General features: G+C 55.5%; 1 protein-coding gene across 7 annotated transcripts in view; it reads left to right on the top strand.

The window, feature by feature from the left end:
- The first annotated feature begins 962 nt into the window (after positions 1 to 962).
- WNT3 (Wnt family member 3) overlaps positions 963 to 13497 on the top strand; it is a 62455-nt gene continuing 49920 nt past the window's right edge. For 2 of the 7 annotated variants that reach the window (XM_054537167.2, XM_054537168.2), the window contains exon 1: positions 963 to 2191. In XM_054537167.2, the coding sequence (XP_054393142.1) occupies positions 1818 to 2191 (374 nt within the window). In that variant the 5' untranslated portion in view covers positions 963 to 1817. The remainder of the gene's footprint in view (positions 2192 to 13497) is intronic. The other 5 variants (XR_008515637.2, XR_010138001.1, XM_063718246.1 and 2 more) reach the window with 5 other exon arrangements.

The raw sequence follows: 13497 nt of genomic DNA, 5'->3' as shown, positions 1-13497 counted from the left end.
AGCTCTCCACTCCCAGAGCCTTGGTCCTGAGGCTCTGCATTCATGGCAGTGGTAACCCTCTTTCCAGGTGAATCAGAAACAGGGCGCCCCAGAATCAGCCCAGCCATGAGGAGCATCTCTAGGGATCCCCATCTCTGCAGCCCCCACCAGGTTCACCACTCCTGGTCAGGTTCACGATTTTTCTTCGCCTTGCAGCTCCTTGGTCCTCTCCACCTCACCCCTGCCCCTTTCTTCCTCACACCGGTGGCTCAGCCTCCCCCCGACCGTTTTCTTGGTTTCTGTCTCAGCGTCTCTCTCATCTCTGAGCCCCTCTCTCTCTCCTCCTCTCGGTTTCTCCTTTTCCTCCCCTTCCTTCCTCTCTTTCAACCTCCCCTCCCACCCCCCCCCCACCCCCAGTCCAGCAATGGGCTAGGAACGCAGCAGGAGCCATGACAAGCCCAGGCGGCTCTCCCGACCCTTGGTGCCCCCGAGGCCATTTCCCCGCGCTCCCTGTGCCGGCAGCAGCCGCGTGCGGAGAGGGCTCGCCGACCAGAAGGGGCAGCAGGTTGGAGCTGTGGGTACCGGGGGCTCAGATCAAAGGCCAGGAATGTCTGGCCCCCTGGCGTGAGACTTCCTTCAGCCGTGGCCCCCACCTCGTGGAACGCCCGCCGTTCCAGGCCTCTGTGGGACTCGGGTCGGCTCCTTCTCCGCCCTTTCTGCCACAGTTCCCTACACAGAGGTCCCTGCTCCCCACCGGCAGTGCTTCCTTCACCCCAGACCGGGGCTGCGCAGAGTCCTGGTGCCTCAGGTGGCCTGGGAGGGGGCCTAGGGAAAGGCACCCAGGTGACCGGGCGTGAGTCCCCAAAACCTGACCACGATGTCAATACCACCCAGGGCTGAGACCTAATTCCTCGCTCTGGAGAGGGAGAGGAGAGGAAGCAAGCCCGAAGGGGGGCCTGGAAGGACTCCTTTCCTGTGGGGAGGGGTGGGTATCTGGAGGCATTTGGTGTCCGCACAGGGCAAGGGCCTTTATCGCCAAACCCCAGGCTGGAGCTCCCTATCAGTAGAACCGGGGCCTCAGGCGGGACAGTTGGGCAGTGAGGGGCGCTCCGGAGAGCAGCAAGGTCCTCCAAAGACCTGGGCCGCCCTCGGCCAGAGCTGCGCGTTTCACCGGTCCCTGATGGTCCAACCGAGAATCCCAATGAGGCTGTGGGTCACGCCTCCGACCCAGGCCAGAGGTCGGGCCTGAACCCCTCAAGGAGGAGAAAGTGACCCGACTCCGAGAGCAGGAAATGCGACTGGCCGCTGGTGTCAGTTGCAGGAAATGCAAAGGCAGCAGGAGGTCCCGATACCGATCTGATCCCTGACAAAAGACTCAAATGACACTCGGCTCCGTCCCCCGGCGCCGCCCGCAGCCAGACCTTCGAGCCTCCGCGGACTTTTCCGCACGTTCCTCGGACACCCGGGAAGTGACCTCCCGCGGTCAGGACGAGAGGCCAGAGAGCGGGCGGACTCGGGAGGCTGGAAGCTGGGAGGGGGTGCGTTCCCCCACCCTCTGATCCTGACCTGCCCGAGCGGGGCTTCTGGAAACATCCCTGTGCTTTCTACCCTCGATCCCTCGCGGGCCCACGTCCCAACGGGTCACGGTCCCCGCCAGCAAAGGAGCCACCCGTTCATGCCTACGCCAAGCCCTCGCCACGTGAACGCCCGGGTCAAAGCCCCCGTGCCCTAACCCTGGCCAGCGGGGGGCCGCGGCAGTAGCAGAGGGTACGGCCCACCGCGTCCCCCCGAAGCCCCGCGGCGTCCGGGGCGCGGGCTTTGCCCAAGTTTGCTGGGCGATGCCCTTCCCGGAGCCCGAGTTGTGGGCCGGGCGGGAGGGGCGCGTGATTGACAGGCTGAACTACAGACTCATCTCTTACCTTAGGCCGCGGGCGCTGATTGGCTGCTCGCTGACATCCTCAAACCCGGCTGCTCCGCGCTGGGCTCGGGAGGGGGGCGGCTGCGGGTGGAGGTGCGCTTCTGACAAGCCCGAAAGTCATTTCCAATCTCAAGTGGACTTTGTTCCAACTATTGGGGGCGTCGCTCCCCCTCTTCATGGTCGCGGGCAAACTTCCTCCTCGGCGCCGCTTCTAATGGAGCCCCACCTGCTCGGGCTGCTCCTCGGCCTCCTGCTCGGTGGCACCAGGGTCCTCGCTGGCTACCCAATTTGGTGGTAAGACTCGCCTCTTGTCTGCCCGCGGCCCGGTTTCTCCGCCGCGTCCGGGGAAGGTGGGGGCGCCGGCTGGGGGTGGGCCGCTGCAGGGCTGGGGCTCCTCTCCTCGCCTCCCTCCAGCCCCCCACCCGCCCACCCCTCCTGGATTTTCTGCTGGTGTCGCCTTCAGAATCCAACTCCTGGCTCCTCTGATAATCACCATTTTCCCTGCTCCCCGCTGCAGGGGCTGGAGGACTTTTCCCATCTCAGAAGGTTTCTTATTCTTAGATCCTAACCCTCTGCCCGTCCCAATCTAGAGGCCCCCGAAGGCCCCCCATTTGCTTGCAGTTGGGTTTCTGGAAATCCAGCACTGTCCCTGGGGCCCAGCCACTCCTCTTCTCCATTTTGGGGTCTTCATGGGCAAAACCATCCTGTTCCTTCACTGCCACCCCACCTCTGCCGGCGCCTCCATCAAGAGATTCCCCACAATAACCCCCCTTTGCCTTCCTATTTCAGACCCCAAAGGCTTCAGGGCTCCTCCCGGGGCAGGGGAGTGGGTGGGGGGATTTCATCAGATTCTTCCCACCGCTCTAGATTCATCTTGAGCCTCTGAAGTGAATATGGTATTTGCTGATCCGGGATGCCATTGAATTCGGATTTTATTCATTTCTTGCTTGTCCACCCTGGCAAAAGGGGGGTTCCTTGAAAATGTGTTGTCTGGGAGGGGTAGGCTTGTTGTTCTTTGACCAAAAACCCAATTCTCCATGTCTCATTTCTTCCTTTTGGAAAACCGAGGACCGAGGAGAAAGGGAGAGGGAAGGGAGAATTCCGTCCCTGAGAAATGCGGATACAAAAGACATTTTAGTAAATAAGGCTGGGAAGCCGGGAGCAGTGCTTCGGGTGGTTGTGCGTGTCTGGGGGGCCTGGGTGAGGAATAAACATCGCTTTGGGAGCCCCAGCTCCAGGAGTCCCCTTATTTTCCGAGCGGCCCCATCGCCACTCTCCCACCCTCCGGAGGTCCCAGGGGCCAGAGGGGAAGACACTGAAACCAGTTCTCTAAATTACACCCCGCCTCTCCCCAGTCTCCAGCCCCCTACATTCCAGAAAACTTTAATTAAAGAATCTTCCCCTCCTGGATGTAGGAGAGCCTCGGCCTGGGGGTGGGAGGTGAGGAGGAAGAATTTGGGATCTGTGAGTGAGAAGTGGGCTGTGGCCCCCGGGGTGAAAGTCAGAGAGAAGTGCCACCATGGTGCGGTACCGCCTGCAGGTCCCCAGACTCCCTGCCTTTCGCCAACCCAGAGAGCAGGGTAGGAGGAGCAGAGACAGCGAGACTTGGGGGCCACACCCCGAGGCTTCCAGTTGTTTGGGGATGGCAGCATTTGTGTCTGGGTGTTTGGGGGCCCTGGGAGAGAGGGTGGGGACATGGCCAAGGGTCTCTGTTTAGAGGGTGCTAGGAGTTGCTCCCAGGACAGCCAGCCAAGGGGAAGTCTTTCTTCTGCCCAACCCACACTTTTCCGGGGGGCTGGGCTAACCTGAGGCTTCCAGCACATAAAGAAGTCCATGGGGTGGCCAGGGCGGCCAGGGACTTCAGGAAGGAGGTTCGGCCAGTCTGGGGAAAGGCTGCTGCCAACACCAGTCCAGCCTCACCCGGCCATTCCTGACTCTCTTCCCATTCCCGGGCCAAGGCCATGCCGTTATTTGCCTTGCCTTCGCAGAGACTCTGGTGGGTTGGGGGAGGGTAGGAAGGAGAGGTTTGGTGGCCCATAGGTGGCAGGGACTAAGAGAGACCAGTCTCTCCGGCCCTATGAACTAGAAGAGGGCACTCTTCCAGTTGGTGGAGATTCTGGTGTGAAATGGTATCTTGGGGACCATCTAGATAGGGATTGCCCAATAGGAAGAAACGCTGGGGAAACCTGGAAGGTCAAGACACTGGCCCTAACATAATGCTAGACACATGGCTTGTTTGGGAATTTGGTGGGGGATAGGAATGCTGCTTTGTCTAAGCCGAGGACAGAGGTGTGTGCATGTGTGTGTGTGTGTGTGTGTGTTCTGGGTCCATGACCCTAAGAGGTGTTTTCTATACACCAGTGTGTCTCTATGTGCAAAAGTGTTTGTGCCTGCAACTGGGCTACTGTGGATGTGAAATCGTGTGGGTGTGTTGGGGAATCCATGGCCCACGACAGGTTGTGCTGTGTCTCTGCACACAAGTGTTAGCAAGTGGCTGATGCCGTGATGTGTGTATGTACATGTGTAAGAGACAGAGAGAAGTCTAGAAGTATCTTTGCCCATGTAAAGGTCAGAGCCTGTGTCTGCTTGTGATCCTGGGCTTGACTGTGTTCATGACTGGGCATGTGAGTGTGTGTGTGTGTGTGTGTGTGTACGTGCACGCGCATGCCTTCATGACAGTGTGGGGAAAGCCCCACAGCTGTCTTTCTGCATGAATATCAGTGCTCATGGCCATGACCTGATTGTGCTTGTAAGGAGGAGAGTGAGCCTCAAGGTCCATAGCTGTGTGAGGGCTGTGTCTGAGTCTGCCTGTGATCCTGTCCCCAGGTGCTGGGCCCGGGGCTGTGTGGCTGTGAATATGTTTGCAGACATCTACCTGTGGGTATGAATGACATCTGAGCTTGGGTGTTTGGTGGGTAGCCATGGGCCTGGAGGGAAGGTCCAACAGGAAGCAAAAGTCTCACAAGGTGGCTGCAAGGGGCACAGCGGGCCAGGGATGGCACGCTAGAGAGACAGGGGCACAGCTTCCTTGACACCAGCTTGTCCTGTCTGTCCAGGCACTGGAGTCACTGGCCCTTCTCTCTGAGGTTGTTTTTCTTTGGTCTTGGAGCTGGGGTGGAGGGTGAGTCACCCTCTCAGGGTTAGGGCTGGGGCTGTAGGGTAGATGGGCCTCTGATTCCTGATCCCATTTCTGCCCCCACTCCCCAACCCAGCCCCCCAACGGGCAGTCAGATTCCAGTACTTTGAGCATCTAAGCCCATCTTGGCCTGCCCTCTTTGGCCCACCCACAGCTCACGCATTCCCAAGGAAGGATTTACAGGGGAAGTCATGTAGCTGGGATTTCTGTCCATGCTGACCCTCAAGCACGACACCCTGAGTCCACACTGCTCAGACCCCAGTCCTGAGAGAAGGTTGACCAGAAGGGACAGCTCTAAGGGGCCTCAGACCGATGCCCCTGGAAGGAAGAGATGTTCTCCAGGTAGTGACAGAGCCGGAACAGGAAACAACAGCACTGATTTCTCGAATTCCCCTTGTCAGTCCCAGTTAGCTCCTGGTGGAGAAACTTGTCTTTCTTCTCCTTCTTGGGGGCGTTGGAGTGGGGGGATGAACCTATGTTATTAGGGCCTAGCCCAGCACCTGCTACATTCCAACGATGGACGTGCAGATGGAGGGGGCCTGCTGGAGATCAGGAGCTCACCCTGCCGCTGTGTGACTGAGGACCAGTGGCCACCCATCTGGGTCTGCTTCCTTACACTTCACCCAGGGGTCCCCAGCCTGCCCTGCCTCACAGCTTGGGTGAAAGTGTTTTGCAGAGGACAAGGGCAGTGAGCTGGGAAATAGGACACCTGAGTTCTTGCCATCCCAGGACCCATCCTCCCACTCGAGCACCTGCCTAAGACCTACCTCAGTTTCCCCATCTGTCAGATGTCCTGCTGCCTCTCCCACCCACTCCCACCTCCACCCGCCTTTCAGAGGCTTGTGAACATGTTCAGTCAAACCCCGTGGGGGTCAGTGGGCTGGGCCCAGGGAGGCACCTGGAGACTGCGGGGGAGGAAGGCCCCAGGCCAGGTGTTAACACTTGTAACAGGCAGGAATTACAGCTTGCTGGGGCTGGGCTGGCTGGGGCTGGTGAGGAGCTGAGCTAGCTGGAGGCTGTTGATCCCACAGACAGACAGACAGACAGATGGGCAGATACCAGATCGGATGGCCAGGCTTTAACCGGGTGGTCTCCCTTCCAGGGCAGACCTTTCCCTAGGGGGGATATGGCAGGGAAATTAGTCCAGGTCTCTTGGAAGTGAGTTAACAGCCCTCCCGCTCACCCCGCCCCCATTATGAGTGGGGCTTCGGAGTCCAGAGGGAGCAAAATTGGTGGCCGATCTGTTGGTATTCTTCCGATAGGATCACATTTTGCTTAAAAAGAAGAAAACAGGTCAAACGTTATAATAATACCAAGAGCCTGAGCTGAGTTATGTCCTTAGAAGAACCTGCTTTAATATGTATGGGGATGACATGGGGGAAGGGGACCCTCTCAGGGAAAGTTCTAGACTCTCAGAGCATTTTATCAACAGCTCCAGGGCCAAGAGGTGAGTGATGGGTGGAGTCTGAGTATCACCCCCACCTCCACCCCAGGGATCCCGAGGGCTTGGGTCTGTGATGTCTGCCCTGCAATTAATCCTGGCCTGGTGGGAAGACCTTTGGCGAGGAGGTCAAAAGAGGCAGGAGCTGGACTTTGGTGCCAAGTCCTTTAGGAGGTACTTGCTGCAGCTTCACCAGTGGCAAACCCAGCCAGGCCCTACCAGGGCCCACACTCTGGCATCTGAATACATGCTCAGTCACTGACAAAGGTGGAGAAACTGAGGCAGACAGAGAGGGCTCTGGGTGGAAATCTCCAAAGAATGGACTCAGCCCAGCAAGCATCTCTCATCCTACTCACTACATAACTTAATGCTAATAAACATTAATGGTACTTGGGCAGATGTAGAATTGGAAGAAGTCTGTCCTTGGTCTGGGCAGGAGACAAGGAGCCAGGGGATGGCACAGGAAAGGTGACTTATCACAGAGGAGGATGCAGCTAACAGATCCTTCCAGGGAAAAGGAAGTGGGAAAAACGAAGATTTTTTTGGTCTCAGAATGTGATGAGCCAGGAGTTGAGCAGAACCTTTTCCACCTACCCTGATGTGAGCCACAGAAACCTTCTCCAGCTGCCAAGGAGGGCAAGACATCCTCCACCCCTCATTCTAACTCAGGGAGGAGGTATGCCTAGCCCCACCCCCACCCCCCGCCAAAGGTTAGAGCCATCCTGATATTACATCTGTACATCCATGTTATCTTGTATGCTGGAAAATGGTGAGAGTGGGGAGTTGGAGAGACCTATGTCTGAATTCCAAGTTCAATACCAATGGACCTTGTGACCTAGGATGAGTCCCTTCCCTTCTCTGGGCTTCATTCAAGTCCCTGCCTCCTTCTGGGCTTCATTTTCCTTAACCACATGGAGGGGTCCCTTCTGCCTCTCAGAGTCCCAGGGCTATGACAGGTTCTGGGGTCGTTGCTGTGAAGCATGACACTCTACTGCACACATTCCGGGCCTGTATTAGACAGTCCACCCCTTTCTTTCAAAGAGCTGGCTGCCCCACTCCTGCCAAGCCAACCTGCTTGCACTTCCAAACCTCGCCCCAAACACTCCCACTCTTCTGGAGCCAGGCCGTCTGCATTCACATCTGGCTTTTTCATGTACTACCTGGGTAACTAGGGCAAGTTAACCTCTACAAGCCTCAGTTTCCCCATCTGTAAAATGAGTGTAATGATTGCCTCTATTTCATAGCGTTTTGAAAATGATCGAGTGAATACTTCTTAGAATGATACCTTGCGTACAGGAAGCATATCGATGTTAGCTATTTTCACCTCCTCTCTGCAAGCTATTAGCTGACTGAAGCCCTGGAGACAAACTTGCCTCTTCCAAGAAGCCCTCCCAGATTTGCCCACCTGGCTCTGTTTTCCCCTTTTCTTCTTTTTGCTTGTTTGCCCCACAGTGCTTTAGCTTTATTCTTAAGTTGAGGGTGCTGGGCCAGGCTAATCTCACTTCAGCTCTTTGCCTGCTCAGGAAGGGGAGGGTAGGATAGAGAAGGTTACTGGAGTATCCCCTAATCCTTCCCTGACCCCCAGAGTCTGCCAGACTCTTGCTGGGACCTAGAGCTAGGGGGCTGGGCACAGGAGGAGTGGGGGAGGCAGGCTTCCCAGGGGGAGTGGCACCAGGGCCGCCCGGAGCAGCCTGAGCAGAAGTTGCTTCTCTAGGAGCTGAGAGATGATTCAGAAGGTGATTTATAGTCGGAAGGCAGAAAGCTTGGCTCCTGGCAGAAGCTGCTGCTTAATTACATTCTTGGGGCGGGGGTAGGGGGGTGGAGGTATGTGTGGGGAGGCAGCAGGGGCCAGACTTCTACCTCCTCCCTGTCCAGGCCCTGTCCCTTTGGCTGTCCCGGCTCTAAGCAGGGTCCTATCCTGCTCCCAGAGAGGGAATTCCCTGCTCTCAGTGAGAGACTAGGCCAGGATTGCAGGAATAGCTTCTGGGAGTGGAGAAGGTGGGAAAAGAGGGAGGAGGCCAGATCCCATCTCCCGGGACTTCTCCAAGGGAGGCTGGATGGCGACGGGCTGGAAAACGGACCTTTGGGGAAGGAGTACTGGGTCTCCTCCCTGCTTCTGGGCAGGGGAATAGCTAAGGCACCTGGGCAGAGTTGAGTTTCTTCTTTTTTTTTTTTTTCTTGAGACAGTCTTGCTCTGTCACCCAGGCTGGAGTGCAGTGGCACAATCTTGGCTCACTGCAACTTCTGCCTCCCGAGTTCAAGCAATTCTTCTGCCTCAGCCTCCCAAGTAGCTGGGATTACAGGTGCGCGCCACGATGCCTGGCTAATATTTGTATTTTTTAGTAGAGACAGGGGTTTCACCATGTTGGCCAGGCTGATGTCGAACTCCCGACCTCAGGTAATCCACCCACCTTGGCCTCCCACAGTGCTGGGATTACAGGCGTGAGCCACCGCACCCAGCCAGAGTTTCTAGAATCTTCTGAGTGGCAACTCCACGCTCCTCTTCGGGCACCCTGTCCTGCTGCTGCCTGGGAGGGCCTGCTTGCAGGTTTGCTCCTTTTCTGTTGCTCGGATCTCAGTGGGCCATGGGGGCTGGAGAGAAGGTCCTGCGCTCAGAGGCTGAAACCCGGTTCTTCAGCGTTAGGTAGCCTGTCTCTCGTGAGCACAGTGGCTACCCCAGGTGCACAACGGTTCTGCCAGCAGGCATGGCCCCATACCCTCATGTCAAACTAATATCTCAGAGAGTCACCCCAGTGCCACTGGGTGCAGCTACAATCACTTCCGCGCTGTTGACAGGAGCCCCCATTCTGTTTCCATACCTGCTGAGTTGACATCAGCATTTCCCATATTAACACTGACCCATCCAGCAACCCGCCTGATGACACCTAAGGCCGCTTAGTTCCCTGCATCGCAGCCGTGAATCCCAAATCCCTCACCGCTAGTTCTTAAGGCTGGAAAGGTGTAGGGCGGGCAGGGGTAGGGTTGCTGAAGCCAGTAGTGTCGATTTATCTGTTTGCAGCCTGGCTTGTACAGCCGGGAGGAGTTGGCAGGGGTCAGGATGGGGACACTAGACAGCTCTCTGGTTCCCCCTGAGGCGGGCCTTCTCAAAATGGCCTCATTATGTGTGTGGAGTGAATTCCAGAAATGTCAGGCACACCCATACATCTAGGGAATGAAGGAGATGCCGGAGCGGGCTCTGGGGCGAGAGGGGCCAGTGTGAGGAGGTGGGTGGCTTCCGGGCAGGGAGTTAGGGCACCTGAGACCTGGCTCTGCCACCATCTTGATATTAGGCAACTTCCTTAACTGTTCTGACTCTCAGTAACTAGAAGAGTTGGATAAGCTGCTGGCCAAGGACCTCCAGCTCCGAGATTGCAGTCATGGAGGCTGTGTTCTGCGTTCAGATCGCCCAGCTATTTGGACCATCTGTGCCTGGTGGAGGGGGTGGTCACTGAAAGCTGGTCTCAGGGAAGGGTGGGGGGGTGCAAAGCCCTAAACTCTACACACAAAGAGCTGTGAGATGGTGGATGAGTCTCCTCCCTCCCTCAGTTTTCTCATCTGCAAATTGGATGATGATAATAGCACAACCACCTGCCCTGCCTGCCTGCAGGGCCGTGAAGAGCTTCAGGTGGAATAATCTTTGTGGGCATGCCCCGTGACCAGTTGGCCTCAGACCTGAGGCCTCTGTGCCCTCTCCCGGGGGCTCTCCATTGAGCATCAGGACCCCTACAGGAAGGAGCTGAGGACTCCTTCCTGAGGACACTTGGGAAGTGTCAGATTCTTTCCAGAGAAGTTAACTATCATTGTGAGTCCTAGAAAAGAGGAATAAGAAGGCCGGGCGTGGTGGCTCATGCCTGTAATCCCAGCACTTTGGGATGCCGAGGGGGGTGGATCACCTGAGGTCAAGAGTTCGAGGCCTGCCTGGCCAACATGGCGAAACCCCGTCTCTACTAAAAATACAAAAAATTACCTGGGCGTGGTGGTGGGTGCCTGTAATCCCAGCTACTCGGGAGGCTGAGGCAGCAGAATCGCTTGAACCTGAGAGGCGGAGGTTGCAGTGAGCCAAGATCGCACCACTGCATTCCAGCCTGGGCAACAAGACCGAGACTGTCTCAAAAAAAAAAAAAAAGAAAGAAAAGAGGAATAAGAGCTAGTCCTGCTCAGACAGTGCTAAGAATGGACCTAAGAGCCCCCCTGAGCCTCTGAGCTTGAGGAGTTGATATTTCCAGCAGAGGAAGAAGTGAGGCTGGACAGGGGAGTCCTCAGCTCCTTCCTATAGGGGTCCTGATGCTCATTGGAGAGCCCCTGGGAGAGGGCACAGAGGCCTCAGGTCTGAGGCCAGCTGGTCACGGGGCATGCCCAAGTTCACAGCTCAGGGCATGGGGCTTGGTTATCCTCCTGGCCTAATGCAAAAACCACCGGCCAGACCCAGAGTGAGATTTCCAACCAGGGACACATGGGAAGATGTAGGTGGAGGTGAGGGGGGCAAGGGCAAAGGGCTGCCAGCTGGAAGGGGCTCTGCTGAGGCCTGTAGTCGTCAGGGAATCCTAATGGCCTGGATAAGGCCTAGCAAACTAGGAGACGGGCACAAGCCATTCCCTCCAGCTCGGCTGGAAAAACTGGGAGGACTGAGTGTGTGTATGCGTGTGTTGGGGAGGGGGATGGGAGCAACAGGACCAAGGACCCAGGTCTGTCTGGAAGACCTTTCTGGGAAACCTGCCCCTGGGCACAGAGTCCCACTTATCTGCCAGAGCCAGCTGGGCCAGCAAGGAAAACCAATCTCGCAGGGCCCATTAGGAATGCAAATAGGGCTTGTGCTGTGAGCGAGCAGCACCCCGCCTCCTCTCCAGCTCCCACCAATCATCTTCGCAAGGTGGATTGCGGAGGGTGCCACTCCCCTGCTCTAAAACTTCCCATGGCTCCCCTCGTCCTGTCTGGTACTGAGGCTCCCTATGATTTCGCTTCTGTCCACCTGCGCAGTTGTAACTTTCACAAACCCCCTCGATCCCCCCAATATCCCACTTCAGCTGGAATACTCACCTCTTTGCTTGTTCACTGAAATACTTCCACCTCCTCTCTCTGACTTTAAAAGGCAGCCCAACCTGGGGCCTGTTGACCCGGGGTCAGTCTGCTCTGCGCTGCTCAGCTCAGACCCCACTTGGCTCAGGTCATGTAGCTAACAGCCCTGAACTATGGAGGGTCCTTAGAGGGTCTTCCAAGGTGGATGGGCCCCTCGACCTGAGCAGGCTGCTGTCCCAGGAGTGGAGATGAGCCTTTTCTCCACAGTGTCAATTCCCCTGGGTTTCTTTTTCTTTTTTTTTTTTAATCCCAGTTCCATTTGTAAACGTTTCCTATTTGTGTACTATTTCCCCCTCCATGTTCACCAGTTCACACGATGCTTAAGTGTCTAAGTCGTTAATTTTCAGATTGCAATTGGCAGAAGTTGTTTCTCCATCCAGGAACAGGTTAATATGTTTGTTGACCATGTGCTATGTGCTGGTCCCCATGTAGACATCATGATTTATCTGAATCTAATTCTTGCCAGTTTATAGATAGGGAGTCCCACAGTGCAGCCTGGGCATGGCGTGGGAAGCCCTGAGCCCATACCCTGTTGGACCTAAAGCCTTTTTCCTTTTACCACCATTCAGGCTAGTTGTGGACTTGTTATTGGGGAAAAAATTTGCTTGTTCATATTCTACTTTGTTCCCCAAAGGATGGTTTTGAGGCAAGTTTACACTTGACCTTCCACTCAAAGGCTGATGCTTTGGGCTTATAGATACTATTTGTGAACGTCTGGGAAGTCTCTTATATGGGGATGTGTCCTCCTCACTGGCCACCTTTCCACAAGCCATCAGGCTGTCCCCAAGCTGGGATTGCACAGTTGCTGACAGCAGTGGGCATGTGAGGATTTTGCTGCCCCTGGGATGGGTAAGGGGCGACCTCGATCAAATCACTGCCTCCCGGGCCTCAGTTTCCTCATCTGCGAAACAGAAAGGGTAGCGTGAATGACCTCTCAGATTCCTTCCAGCACTAAACTCTTTCCCTCTACTTAGTCCTTTTTGCTGCTTTGCATCTGGTCTCCATCATATACGTGCCAGAAAGCAGCTGGGCAGAATCTTCCTTCTTGCCCTAGTTCAATTCTTGTGTCGGTATCTCTGAAACAGCCAATTGTTCATTTCACTTTTATAATTCGACCTTCAGCTTTATTTCTCCCCGAGGAGCCAGCATGCTTTCTCCTTTCTGATAAAGCATGCTTCCCTTTGTGTCCTGGCTATGAGAAAACTCAGAGGCCCACCTGAAACCTCATCCTTGCACCCGTGTGGACCTTGACCCTGATCTTGCTCTTCCGTTTTTATTTTGTTATTGAATCTGATGTGTTTTCCGTCATCAGCCTCTTGAGGGCAGACATGCTGGAGTCTTCGTACCTGGCCTGGGCATAGTGGATCCTCAATAAAGACTTATCTTTGGGATACACATTTGCTGTCAACCTCTTCAAATCCTTTCTGGAAAGAAGCAAGGCACATGCGAAGTAAAAAGCAAAATAAACATTGCTCTGGGAGGGAGTTGGTCCTGACTGGATAGTTTTGAGTTATGAGAATTCCAGTCGGCTTCTGTTTCTTTTTTTTCTGTTTATTTATTTATTTAGAGATGGAGTTTTGCTCTTGTTGCCCAGGCTGGAGTGCAGTAGCATGATCTCGGCTCACTGCAACCTCCGCCTCCCGGGTTCAAGCAATTCTCCTGCCTCAGCCTCCCAAGTACCTGGGATTACAGTCATGCACCACCACACCCAGCTAATTTTGTATTTGCAGTAGAGATAGGGTTTCACTATGTTGGTCAAGCTGGTATCAAACTCCTGACCTCAAGTGATCCACCTGCCTCGGCCTCCCAAAGTGCTGAGATGACAGGCGTAAGCCACCAGGCCCGGCCTTCTTTCTGTTTCTTTACTGTCAGCTTTTCCCCAAGTCTACAAAGGTCTTGTCTTCAGAGAAGTCGCCTCTTTTCTTTCCTCCATCATCTCCACTCTAA

The sequence above is a fragment of the Pongo abelii genome, chromosome 19 (genome assembly GCF_028885655.2).
Source record: "Pongo abelii isolate AG06213 chromosome 19, NHGRI_mPonAbe1-v2.0_pri, whole genome shotgun sequence".
In the NCBI taxonomy this organism is placed as follows: domain Eukaryota; kingdom Metazoa; phylum Chordata; class Mammalia; order Primates; family Hominidae; genus Pongo; species Pongo abelii.
The sequence above is the reverse complement of the archived record's forward strand: the minus strand, read 5'-3'. Positions and strand labels throughout refer to the sequence as shown.